The 14749-nt window shown below is 45.8% G+C and overlaps 1 protein-coding gene across 1 annotated transcript in view; it reads right to left on the bottom strand.

Moving 5' to 3' along the window:
- The window catches only part of LOC118370769 (ankyrin repeat and sterile alpha motif domain-containing protein 1B-like), a 495760-nt gene that overhangs the window by 94657 nt on the left and 386354 nt on the right, over positions 1-14749 (bottom strand). The window contains 2 exon segments of the mRNA XM_052492534.1: positions 10541-10693; positions 13546-13644. Of these exon segments, the coding sequence (XP_052348494.1) occupies positions 10541-10693; positions 13546-13644 (252 nt within the window).

Genomic DNA, 14749 nt, shown 5'->3' with positions numbered 1-14749 from the left:
TTCTGTCTCCTCTCTTGCCCTGTACAGTATATCTCCATCCCCTCTCACTCCTTCCCCTCCTCTGTCCATCTACTCATTCTTTCCCCTTCATTTTCCCCGTAGACTTACCTTTCTTCTAAAGGGGGTATTCTGTACGAAAGGTCTTGGAGAGAGGAACACGCAATTCCAGCAGCTCTTCTCTGTCTTCCCCCAGAGCTGTGTGCTCCCCCTCTGCTTCTCAGAGAGACGGACTAATACATGTAGCTCCTTTTAGCTGTGAGTCACAATCCAGTACAGCAGTAAATAGCAGAGAGGAGGAGTGTCCCTTCTCTCTCTCCCTCGCTCTACGCTTTGTCTCCTATCTCCTCTCTGTAAACTCCCCCTTCTCCCTCTCCTCTTTCTTTTCCCTCCTCTCTTTCCCTCCCTCTCTCTCTCTCTCTCTCGTTCTCCAGATTCCAGAGGTTTTCCACCGTTCTGCCACTCCTCCTTCCTCCTCAGCTGCGGCAGAGAGACTGTCTCTCCCACATCTCTTCCTGAAACCCCCGCTCTACGCTGCTCGCTCTTTCTCTCTCTCCACCTCGTTACTATGGAGACGCGGGGCCCATCCAGAGATGGGCTCATGCTCACTGGCTGTCGGTGTCGGTGAGTGAGTGTATATGTGCCTAAATGCGTGTATATGTCCGTGCATACCGGTAATGCAGAGCTCCTGTGCATCCCTGCATATCTCTCTACCACTCTCCAATGAGCTAAGTCACCCATTATAATCCGACACCACACTACAGCCTAGAATAGAATAACATGACGCTAACGGAGCTAACAGAGCTAACAGAGCTAAAGGAGCTAACGGAGCACAGCTGACTGAAGCTCTCCCTCTCTCCCTCCTTCAGGTTCTCTGACCCCTTTGGCGTTTTCCACAGAATATCATCATCATTGTAAAGAGTTACATAATGTTTGGGTACAGGACCCATATGCTGAAACTTGAATTAAACACACACATGCACACACAGTGATGAGACTTGACAACAGGTGTGTATGTGTGTGTGTATGCTATAGTGAGTGTGTGTGTACATAATACATGAAACCTAAGCCATCTAGCTTGGCTTTGCGTCATCCCATTCCTAACTATAAGTATCATTCATGTGATACTATGTTTAAGGGATAATGCCTTTCGAAGCCGGTGTTCGGAGGATATATTGGCATATATAAGTGTTGTAAGGCCTAAGACGAAGTATAGGGCCGGCAAACCATGCCAATATATCCCCCGAACACCGGCTTCCAGGGCATTATAACTTTTATACAACGGGTTACCAACTTATTCAAATAACGTTTGACATATTTTCATAAAAAAACATTATTTGATGAATTTACTCATTTTCATCTTTCCAGGAGATATAGACACGACACAAATCTAGGGTTGCTACCCAAGCCAGCTGGTCGTTCGTTCTATCGGTTCGGTTGCCAGAGACGCGACCCAGTCGTTCGTTCTGAATGTTCCAGAGCCATACTGGCTGGCAACGTTCTTATCCCTTGCTTGCTAGCCAACTAACTACGACTAACTTACAGTCACATCAAACAGTGCAGACAGAATAACAACAGTAGCTGCATTTGTGTTTGTTTAAGCTGAGCTAACAATGAGCTAATGATGCACGATTTCTACTGGCATAGAAAATGTGCTCTCTCCTCAGGACATTGTTGTTCAGAGGAGCTAGCCAACAACACAGCTAATACAATCACTTCAAACTGAAGCTGCAAAGACTGCAAACTAGCTACATTTCATTTAGTTCTACCTGTTTCCTACAGACATTTCTTTATATATATATATATATATATATATATATATATATATATATATATATATATAGAGAGAGAGAGAGAGAGAGAGAGAGGGAGTGAGTAATAGAGTGTCAAATATCTCTCTCTCTCTATATATATATATATATATGTATATGTATATATATGTATATATATATATATATATATATATATATATATATATATATATATAGATATATATATATATATATATATATATATATATATATATATATATATATATATATATATATATATATATATATAGAGAGAGAGAGAGAGAGAGAGAGAGAGAGAGAGAGAGAGAGAGAGAGAGAGAGAGAGAGAGGGGAGAGAGAAAGGGAGAGAGAGAGAGAGAGAGAGAGAGAGAGAGAGAGAGAAAGGAGAGAGAGAGAGAGAGAGAGAGAGAAAGAAAGAAAGAAAGAAAGGGAGAGAGAGAGAGAGAGAGAGAGAGAGAGAGAGAGAGAGGGAGAGAGAAAGGGAGAGAGAGAGAGAGAGAGAGGGAGAGAGAGAGAGAGAGAGGGAGAGAGAAAGGGAGAGAGAGAGAGAGAGAGAGAGAGAGAGAGAGAGAGAGAGAGAGAGAGAGAGAGAGAGAGAGAGACCCGACATGTTCATTTACTATGAGGTGAATATCAGATTTCAATACTGAAACAATGTCGGAGAGACACACAGCAAGGTTTATACAAATCTTTGCTGTTCAAAACTAAATGTTATTCTAAAAGAAATGTGAGATAATGTCTAGATGCTTTTTATAGTGGAGATCAAGTTTATAAATTGCCTGGCTGGGCTGATGAGACAGTGGATTGCGCAGTCAGATGGAACAGAGTAAATAGGCATTTTAATATCATAGATTTAGCCGGTGGGAACTTGTGGAATAGACACTGGCTAGAATGCGGTTTTAACCAATCAGCATTCAGAATTAGAAGCACCCGTTGTATAATTTACAGTAGTACAAAACTGTCAGGGTCAGAACATGAAGTTACAGCATCTCCCACTATACCTCCTACTCTATTCTACCATAAAGGGGTGTTGTGAATCCAAAGAGGAATTAACAAGCAACGGTCAGAGAATGTAACATAGTAGCACATGCAGCACTGTACAGTCCTCAGGCAAAACCACCCACACACCAATGAACATCAAGTACTAACATTACCTACCCCTCTATCAAGATAACCTACAAGCAGTACGCATTCTACACACATAAACATGTACACACACACACACACACACCAATGAACATCAAGTACTAACATTACCTACCCCTCTATCAAGATAACCTACAAGCAGTACGCATTCTACACACATAAACATGTACACACACACACACACCAATGAACATCAAGTACTAACATTACCTACCCCTCTATCAAGATAACCTACAAGCAGTACGCATTCAACACACATAAACATGTACACACACACACACACCAATGAACATCAAGTACTAACATTACCTAGCCCTCTATCAAGATAACCTACAAGCAGTACGCATTCAACACACAAACATGTACACACACACACCAATGAACATCAAGTACTAACATTACCTACCCCTCTATCAAGATAACCTACAAGCAGTACGCATTCAACACACATAAACATGTACACACACACACACACCAATGAACATCAAGTACTAACATTACCTAGCCCTCTATCAAGATAACCTACAAGCAGTACGCATTCAACACACAAACATGTACACACACACACCAATGAACATCAAGTACTAACATTACCTACCCCTCTATCAAGATAGCCTACAAGCAGTACGCATTCAACACACATAAACATGTACACACACACACACACCAATGAACATCAAGTACTAACATTACCTAGCCCTCTATCAAGATAACCTACAAGCAGTACGCATTCAACACACAAACATGTACACACACACACCAATGAACATCAAGTACTAACATTAACTACCCCTCTATCAAGATAACCTACAAGCAGTATGCATTCAACACACATAAACATGTACACACACACCAATGAACATCAAGTACTAACATTACCTACCCTTCTATCAAGACAACCTACAAGCAGTACGCATTCAACACACATAAACATGTACACACACACACACACACACACACACACACACACACACACACACACACACACACACACACACACACACACACACACACACACACACACACACACACGTGCAGTACAAATATGAACCAGGCACGCACACACCCTCCTACATATAATCATCCTAACACAAAACATGCATTAAGATTCAATTATTTGCAGCTTAGAAGTGCGTCCAACTGACCAGCAGTGTGTGTGTGCTGTGGCTAATGAAGGCAGAAACCATCTGGTGGTGTGACGGGAAACAATCTGTGTATTTGGAGAGGTGACAGAGAAGGTGACACACACACACTGTGCATTTGGACAGGTGACAAAGAAGGTATGAAATGCAAACAAAGGGACACATCTGATTTAAAATCCTCCATCCTCCATTCACATATATAGTCTCTATGGTAACTACTAGCTGAGGCGTCATGGCAACAGGGCAGAGCTGGGATAAAAAGGCTAAACTATTATTACTGGCTTGATGACTTATTGACCACCCACTATTATCGTGTTCAAGACTGGATATTAGCCAAGCAGAATGGGGAACAGTGTGTGTGTGTGTGTGTGTGTTTACGGGATGTCTTATTGCCATTTCCCCTTCAAGGAGCATATTATATGATCAGTGAGGAATGCAGAGAGACTTGTCCAGCCCAGTGGGAGTATGACACACACACACACACACACACACACACACACACACACACACACACACACACACACACACCAAGAACACGGCACTGAGCACCCTACAGCACTAACCCAGAAACACGCCCTCACATGCAAGGAATGAGCATGAAGCAATACACAGCCACCTAAAATCACTGACCTGTTAGCCCAGGTAGACAACACTAGTTATCACTAGTAGTCCCATTTAACAGAAATAACCTCTGCTTTCAACGAGATTTCACAGCTTTTACTCACTAACACACACACAAACACAATCACACACTCGCCAAACCGTGTTCTCTGTCTGAGACAGTGTTCATTTCGTCAAAAAAAGATTGTGACTAAAATATTCGTCAAACACCTATTTTTCAGTGGCAATTGACAAGACTAGAACTGACTAAATAGACCCAGAACAAAAACTATAACTAAACTTAAAATTATTTTTCATTTTAGTTGACTAAATCATAACGAGACAAAATTATCTCTGTGACAAAAATCTGAGATTGAGAGCTTTTCAATCATTTGTTAAAGCTACACCTTGTTCAGTCATGTTACCTCATTAACTAGCTATAGCTAACAACCTGGAGCGCGTTCAGCAGGACGCAACGTTTTGGAACGTTCAGATGGAAATATGTTATATAAAACAAACATGCCTCTCTGACATGTTGAATAAGGAACAAGGGCGGCTCTATTCATGGTATTTCTATCTGCAACGTTCAGGAACGTTTTTAAAACTGAACGTGGCGCTGGTAACATTACCAATAGCCTGTTATGCAAACATTTGGTGAGAAAAGAAAGGGGATAGCAAACAAAATGACTAAGACTAAATCTAACAAACAGTGCCAAAATGAACACTGGTCTGAGAGGGTCAGGAAAACCACTGAGTCTAACATTAAGAGGAAGAGGTCCTGGGGGGAAGTAACAACCTCAACTTCTCTACCACTTTAACTCTCTAGAAAGCTTTCCAATCACGTTGAATTTCCTAATTACTCCATTCTGCGCTCTCAGCCTTTGCCTCCTCTAGGCGTCTTAATGGAGTGGTGCCACTCTCTGTCTGCCTGACAACAGGGAGGAAGGTGGAAATGAAAGGCTGTGGCGCCATCTTGTGCATGGTTATGTTACTGCAGCTGTCCCTCCAACATCAATCCATGTTATAGTCATCATAGCAATAATACAAACTCTACATGTCTGTTTCAATCATTCATTTTACGTTGCATTTACAGTTTAGGCATTTAGCAATAAGTGCCTTACTCAAGGGCACATGGACAAATGTTTAACCTAGTCAGCTCAGGTATTCAAACCAGCGACCTTTCGGTTACTGGCCCAATGCTCTTAACCGCGAGGCTACCTGCCTATTCCACTTGGAATGAGTCTGCATTCTTACCAATCCCATGTCTAGGATGTAAGCAGCTTTAAAAGGAACAAGGGTAAAAGCTAAAAGCCTATCTTAAAGCTCAAAACACATCTAAATCAAGTAGATCTATGTGGCTCAAAAGCTGAATATGATTTGTCTACTGGAATGATTCATGGTGGTGTTCAGTAGTTACACAGCACAATAATACATTTTGGTGCTACCTGAAATCGTCCAATAAGAATGCTCATTTACGTGTTCCATTTTAATATGCTTGGACATTTGGTGCTTCCTCACATTCCTTCTGTGAGAGAGACCTGTCGATCTGTACTGAAGATGGAAGCATTGACGTCTATCTCATTGACAGTTGCAACAAGGAAGCTCTTGCAACCGGTCTAACAAGTTAGGCGTGTGTAGGAAGGTAGGTGTGTAGGTAGGTAGATGTGTAGGTAGGTAAGTGTGTGTGTGTGTGTGTGTGTGTGTGTGTGTGTGTGTGTGTGTGTGTGTGTGTGTGTGTGTGTGTGTGTGTGTGTGTGTGTGTGTGTGTGTGTGTGTGTGTGTGTGTGTGTGTGTGTGTGTGTGTGTGTGTGTGTGTGTGTGTGTGTGTGTGTGTGTGTGTGTGTGTGTGTGTGTGTGTGTGTGTGTGTGTGTGTGTGTGTAAGAGGAAGCATTAAGAGGTGTTTCTGGAGCAACACTGTTCTAATCCAACAACAGCAAGCCTGTATATGTACACACACAGACACCTAGTTCTATTTTAAACCTTTCCACAATGGCCCTCTGCCTCTCCATCGTCTCCCCGGTCGCCACAGAATCTGTGGCCCATAGAGATTATAAAGTGATTTACTGGGAAAGCAATCGAGAAACAATTCTCCCCATCTCTCTCTCATGGTATTCTCTCTCTTTCTATATATATATACATACACACACATACTTTCTCTCAATTTATGGGGCTTTATTGGCATGGGAAACACATGTTTAGATTACCAAAGCAAGTGAAACAACAAAAATGATCAGTAAACAGTACACTCACAGATGTTTCGTGACATTTCAAATGTCATATTATGGCTATGTACAGTGTTGTAACGATGTGCAAATAGTTCAAGTACAAAAGGGAAATAAATCAACATAAATATGGGTTGTATTTACGATGGTGTTTGTTCTTCACTGGTTGCCCTTTTCTTGTGGCAACAGGTCACAAATCTTGATGATGTGATGGCACACTGTGGTATTTCACCCAGTACATATGGGAGCTTCTCAAAATTGTATTTGTTTTAATTCTTTGTGGGTCTGTGTAATCTGAAGAAATATTTGTCTCGAATATGGTCATACATTGGGCAAAAGGTTAGGAAGTGCAGCTCAGTTTCCATCTCATTTTGTGGGCAGTGTGCACATAGCCTGTCTTCTCTTGAGAGCCAGGTCTGCCTACAGCGGCCTTTCTCAATAGCAAGGCTATGCTCACTGAGTCTGTACATAGTCAAAGCTTTCCTTAAATTTGGGTTTGTCACAGTGGTCAGGTATTCTGACACTGTTACTCTCTGTGTAGGGCCAAATAGCCTTCTAGTTTGCTCAGTTCTTTGTTTAATTCTTTACAATGTGTCAAGCATTGATCTTTTTGCTTGATCATTTAGTTGAGTGTAATTGTGCTCTCTCTCTCCAGTAGCCAGTGTGAAGGGCATTGATCTCTCCATCACCCCAGAGACAGCTGCACTTCTCCGATACTCATTATAGGGCTTCTCTCTGTCCCCAAACACACACACGTCGTTCCCATCCTCTTTCCAGTCCCCAGTGTCAGTGTGACGCAGTGGAAACCCCCTAACCCAAATGTAATGGTACTGTCATTTGTATACAGTAATCAGACCTGGGAAGCGGGAGTCATGCTCTCAATGATTGGTAGTGAGGAACCACACAAACACACACACACTGGAGTCACACGCTCAAGTGCTAATGAAGCAATGTGTTTTAATTAATAATAGTGTGAACGGGAGTCCCACATCTGACAGAGATTAGCTTTCACACTGAAATTAACTCACAAATGCACACACACACAAATGCAGGGGAGTGTACTCACACACACACACACACACACACACACACACACACACACACACACACACACACACACACACACACACACACACACACACACACACACACACACACACACACACACACACAGTTTTGTGCAGAAGTGAATATCTTTGCCGCTCTTTTCTCTACCCTCCTGTGGCTCTAACTCAAACTACACCCTCCTCGCAATCCTCTACAGCCATTTCCTCTCCCTCTCCTCCATCTGAATAGTATACAAACATCCACCTCTGTAACACGTTTCACCTCCCCATTTGTTTTCAGAGAGGAGAGGAGAGAGGAAAGGAGATGAGGAAAGGAGACTACCTCAGACTACTGAGATGCATTCCACCCCCAGAAGAGAGAGAGTAGACAAGGAAAGCAGGCCACAGAGACCCTGCACAGCGGTGTTACACATCGCCCTGGACAAACAGTGTGGGTGGTTTCCCCGGTGTTGTGAGACATTGCCTCCCAAGTGCTTATATAACCTCCACCTCTACCTCTACCTCTACCTCTACCTCCACCTCCACCAGACATCCCGTCATACCGCACTGGAGGAGAGAAAATAAACCATCCTCCTCTCTTCTCACAGAAACCAGCAGGCACTCGATTTAATCAACTCTGACCACTAAATACAGGTTGTGTGTGTGTGTGTGTGTGAGTGTACAGTATGTGTGTGTCTGACAATTTACATTTATTCACAGAAAGCTCTTACATAGAGAAGCATATCTCTGAACATATGAACTAGGCTGTTATTACAGTTCAGCAGAGTACAATAAATACTAGAAAGAAAATGCCTCAAACGTTTCCCCAACCAACCCACCAACACTGTAACCAACCACCAACCCTTTAACCAACCCATCCACTCTGTAACCTACCAACCAACCAACCCACCATCCCTTTAACCAACCAACCCTGTAACCAACCCACCAACCCTGTAACCAACCCACCAACCCTGTAACCAACCCACCCACCAACCATGTAACCCACCCACCAACCAACCCACAAACCCTGTAACCAACTCACCAACCCGTAACCAAACCAACCTTGTAACCAACCCATCAACCCTGTAACCAACCCATCAACCCTGTAACCAACCCACCAACTCTGTAACCAACCCACCAACCCTGTAACCAACCCTGTAACCAACCCATCAACCCTGTAACCAACCCACCAACCCTGTAACCAACCCACCAACCCTGTAACCAACCCTGTAACCAACCCACCAACCCTGTAACCAACCCTGTAACCAACCCACCAACCCTGTAACCAACCCACCAACCCTGTAACCAACCCACCAACCCTGTAATCAACCCACCAACCCTGTAACCAACCCACCCACCAACCCTGTAATCAACCCACCAACCCTGTAACCAACCCACCCACCAACCCTGTAACCAACCCACCAACCCTGTAATCAACCCACCAACCCTGTAACCAACCCACCCACCAACCCTGTAACCAACCCACCCACCAACCCTGTAACCAACCCACCCACCAACCCTGTAACCAACCCAACCACCAACCCTGTAACCAACCCACCAACCCTGTAACCAACCCACTAACCCTGTAACCAACCCACCCACCAACCCTGTAACCAACCCACCCACCAACCCTGTAATCAACCCACCAACCCTGTAACCAACCCACCCACCAACCCTGTAACCAACCCACCAACCCTGTAACCAACCCACCAACCCTGTAACCAACCCACCCACCAACCCTGTAACCAACCCACCAACCCTGTAACCAACCCACCCACCAACCCTGTAACCAACCCACCAACCCTGTAACCAACCCTGTAACCAACCCACCCACCAACCCTGTAACCAACCCACCCACCAACCCTGTAACCAACCCACCAACCCTGTAACCAACCCACCCACCAACCCTGTAACCAACCCACCAACCCTGTAACCAACCCACCCACCAACCCTGTAACCAACCCACCAACCCTGTAACCAACCCTGTAACCAACCCACCAACCCTGTAACCAACCCTGAAACCAACCCACCAACCCTGTAACCAACCCACCAACCCTGTAACCAACCCACCCACCAACCCTGTAACCAACCCACCAACCCTGTAACCAACCCTGTAACCAACCCACCCACCAACCCTGTAACCAACCCACCAACCCTGTAACCAACCCACCCACCAACCCTGTAACCAACCCACCAACCCTGTAACCAACCCTGTAACCAACCCACCCACCAACCCTGTAACCAACCCACCCACCAACCCTGTAACCAACCCACCCACCAACCCTGTAACCAACCCACCCACCAACCCTGTAACCCACAACCAAGCGGTGTGTTCCAACAATCCAAAGAAGACCAAATCTGTCAGGGAGACCATGTGACCACCTGTGCTCCACGTGTCATCATCTATCTGTTCTGTGGACTAAAGATAGATCCTAATAAACAAACTAGAAAATGAACATTTACTGACAGGAATGTGTGTGCTTGCTTCTACTGTCTTCTTCAGTCAGTATTTCTATAGTAGTGTATGGGGAATAACAGCAGTGTGTTTTCAGCAAGCACATTAAAAAACAGCAATAACCAGTAATAGACTCACATTGATGAGTTCTAACTCCCAGATCTTCTTGACCAGTTCCATGGAGGTGTATCCGTTGATGAGGAAGGACTTAGTGTAGTCTCCCAGCTCCAGAGACTCCAGCCACTCAGCCACTGACGTGGGGTTGTTACCGTCATAGCCAATAGGACGCACCTGGAGGGGGAAGGAGGAGGGGACAGACTGTCACTAGATGATATGAAGAGCAATGATACCGGACACTAAAACTAGGGAGGGGGGAAGAGAGGGAGGCAGGAAAGGAGGGACGGGGTCAGAGAGGGAGGAAAGGAGGGAGGGGGCAGAGAGGGAGGAAAGGAGGGAGGGGGCAGAGAGGGAGAAAGGGAGAAAGGGAGGGAGGAAAGGAAGGAGACAGGGAGGCAGGAAAAGAGGGAGGGGGGGCAAAGAGGGAGACAGGGAGGGGGCAGAGAGGGAGATAGGGAATGAGGAAAGGAGGGAGGCAGGGAGTTAGGAAAGGAGGGAGCAGAGAGGAAAAGAGGGAGCAGAGAGGAAAGGAGGGAGGCAGGGAGTTAGGAAAGGAGGGAGCAGAGAGGGAAGGAGAGAGCAGAGGAAAGGAGGGAGCAGAGAGGGAAGGAGAGAGCAGAGGAAAGGAGGGAGCAGAGAGGGAAGGAGGGAGCAGAGGGAAGGAGAGAGCAGAGGAAAGGAGGGAGCAGAGGAAAGGAGGGAGCAGAGGAAAGGAGGGAGCAGAGAGGGAAGGAGAGAGCAGAGGAAAGGAGGGAGCAGAGAGGGAAGGAGAGAGCAGAGGAAAGGAGGGAGCAGAGAGGGAAGGAGAGAGCAGAGGAAAGGAGGGAGCAGAGGAAAGGAGAGAGCAGAGGAAAGGAGGGAGCAGAGAGGAAAGGAGGGAGCAGAGGAAAGGAGGGAGCAGAGGAAAGGAGGGAGCAGAGGAAAGGAGGGAGCAGAGAGGGAAGGAGAGAGCAGAGGAAAGGAGGGAGCAGAGAGGGAAGGAGAGAGCAGAGGAAAGGAGGGAGCAGGGGAAAGGAGGGAGCAGAGAGGGAAGGAGAGAGCAGAGGAAAGGAGGGAGCAGAGAGGGAAGGAGAGAGCAGAGGAAAGGAGGGAGCAGAGGAAAGGAGGGAGCAGAGAGGGAAGGAGAGAGCAGAGGAAAGGAGGGAGCAGAGAGGGAAGGAGAGAGCAGAGGAAAGGAGGGAGCAGAGAGGGAAGGAGAGAGCAGAGGAAAGGAGGGAGCAGAGAGGGAAGGAGAGAGCAGAGGAAAGGAGGGAGCAGAGAGGGAAGGAGAGAGCAGAGGAAAGGAGGGAGCAGAGGAAAGGAGGGAGCAGAGAGGGAAGGAGGGAGCAGAGAGGGAAGGAGGGAGCAGAGGAAAGGAGGGAGCAGAGAGGGAAGGAGAGAGCAGAGGAAAGGAGGGAGCAGAGAGGGAAGGAGGGAGCAGAGGAAAGGAGGGAGCAGAGAGGGAAGGAGAGAGCAGAGGAAAGGAGGGAGCAGAGAGGGAAGGAGAGAGCAGAGGAAAGGAGGGAGCAGAGGAAAGGAGGGAGCAGAGAGGGAAGGAGAGAGCAGAGGAAAGGAGGGAGCAGAGGAAAGGAGGGAGCAGAGAGGGAAGGAGAGAGCAGAGGAAAGGAGGGAGCAGAGAGGGAAGGAGAGAGCAGAGGAAAGGAGGGAGCAGAGGAAAGGAGGGAGCAGAGAGGGAAGGAGAGAGCAGAGGAAAGGAGGGAGCAGAGAGGGAAGGAGAGAGCAGAGGAAAGGAGGGAGCAGAGAGGGAAGGAGGGAGCAGAGGAAAGGAGGGAGCAGAGAGGGAAGGAGAGAGCAGAGGAAAGGAGGGAGCAGAGAGGGAAGGAGAGAGCAGAGGAAAGGAGGGAGCAGAGGAAAGGAGGGAGCAGAGGAAAGGAGGGAGCAGAGGGAAGGAGAGAGCAGAGGAAAGGAGGGAGCAGAGAGGGAAGGAGAGAGCAGAGGAAAGGAGGGAGCAGAGGAAAGGAGGGAGCAGAGGAAAGGAGGGAGCAGAGAGGGAAGGAGAGAGCAGAGGAAAGGAGGGAGCAGAGAGGGAAGGAGAGAGCAGAGGGAAGGAGAGACCGTCAATAAATTACAGATGACATATTAAATAGAGTACACCATCAAAGGCTCAAACTGGACGAAGACAGATGGAGGAAGGGAGGGCAAGGATAACCTGTGCTGTGTGTAAAATGAAGACAAATTCAGAAATTGAATATAAGATTCTGAATTCCATATCAATCCTTAGCACCCAAGGACATGATAAGCATTATAGAGAAAATCCCAGCTAGCCATTCAGAGGGAGAGGCAGGGCTAGTTCCATACTGCTTACAGAATAGATATCTAAATCCCTCAGATCAACAAGGGGTGTAGGGGCTAAAGGTTTATTTAGGATTAGGCAAATGCATCTTATTCTTCCCTATATTTACTTGGTATGGTGTGTTGACCTATTGGACATGAGAATATATTTCACAGTAAGTGCGTCTCGGGCCCTTTCTTTTGCAATACAGTCAACACGACTTCAGAGGAGAAGAGCATTCTGCTTTTTCTCATAGAAGAGGAGATATTTGAAGTAATAACGATTCGCCATCCTACTTTTAAGAAGAGTTGGGACCTAAAATGTGCATCCTTCTTTCCACAAGGTGAGGGAGAAGAGAGAGGATTTCTCTGTTGTTTGAAAACTTTGCAGGGATGAGAGAAGGAAAGTGCTGACTGAGATTAAACTTAATAAGATTGGTTACCCAGAGTTCCTCCCTCTCTCATTTAATTGACATCTCTCACTTAGTTGACTATATTGGCTATATCAACCATTTTGAATGTTATATCGTTTTTAGAGCGATGATCTATTGGCGAATAACTCAGATACACATGAAAACATCAAATGACCCCAGGATTAGATAGAACGTCGCTCAGAGATGCACAAATACAATATACAATATTTAATATATACTGGTGAAGAGCTCATCTTCTGATGTTATCCCCTCCACAGAATCCTAATGATGCTAGATTCATTTTTACTGCAGTACACGCAAACGCATGCACGCAGTACTGACCCTGGGCAGTAGGCGTATGGCCTGTAGCAGCCTCTGTCTGTGGGCTGAGTTGAGGATCCCGATCTCCAGCAGGTCCTGGTCCTCCACCACGTTACTGCCCTGCATGGGGAACATACACATGACATCATCAGCCCATTGATCAGTGACATCATCATGCAGAGACCTCTGTTCACTACTCCACCCATCCCAATGCCTTGTTGTGAGGGGTATCTTGCATAAATGGCTACCAATAATCTAACTAGTTTCTTAGTTATTTACACTGTCATTTTTTATGTAAGGCCCCGCACACAACCTATATTTATTTTCCCTTTGCTACTTGAACTATTTGCACATTATTACAACATTGTATATAAACATAGCGGACGGACACAGACAGACAGACATGACAGACAGACAGACAGACAGACAGACAGACAGACAGACAGACAGACAGACAGACAGACAGACAGACAGGACAGAGAGGACAGACAGACAGACAGACAGACAGACAGACAGACAGACAGACAGACAAACAGACAAACAGAGAAAGAGTGAATAAAGGCCAGAGGAGAGAGGGAGAGAGAAAGACAGAAAGAGAGAGAATCAGCCAGAGGAAGAAACATAGAGAGAGAAACAGAGGAACCAGAGAGGTGAGGTGCCGGGGGTTGTCTCTCGCTCTCTCTGTGTGTGGAGCCCTAGCCTTAGGCTGTACTAAATCCCAGACACAGATCACACCTGGTAGGGGGACTGAACTTGTCACTCCTCCACATCTCATTCATCCCCTCTCTTAATCTCCCTCCCTCTTGGCCTGGCTAGACAATGTCATGACGTTGGCCTGTGGGTAAGGTTTACGATCCCCCCATAAATACCTTTCTCTCCTCTCTCTCTTGACTCAACTGAAGGACTCTTGAATAGCTTTTGTTAAACATAGAGAGTCTGGGAACAGCAAATGGTGGGGGTAAAGGAACCATATTTCGATAATAGAGCCAGTTGAAAATATGATGTCAGTTTGGTTGTCATCTGAGACATTATGACTGATGACAGGACGACATAAACTGTATCTGAGAAAGTCTACACATTCTAGTTATCAGAGTCACATGGAATTGTTGTGCAATTTAAATTTTTAAATATTTGTGAAAAGATTAAATGTCATTTTAGCTTCTCTCCCTCCACTATATAAGCCCTTCTCTCCCTCCACTATATAACCCCTTCTCTCCCTCCACAA

The sequence above is a fragment of the Oncorhynchus keta genome, chromosome 33 (assembly GCF_023373465.1).
Source record: "Oncorhynchus keta strain PuntledgeMale-10-30-2019 chromosome 33, Oket_V2, whole genome shotgun sequence".
NCBI lineage: Eukaryota > Metazoa > Chordata > Actinopteri > Salmoniformes > Salmonidae > Oncorhynchus > Oncorhynchus keta.
The sequence above is the reverse complement of the archived record's forward strand: the minus strand, read 5'-3'. Positions and strand labels throughout refer to the sequence as shown.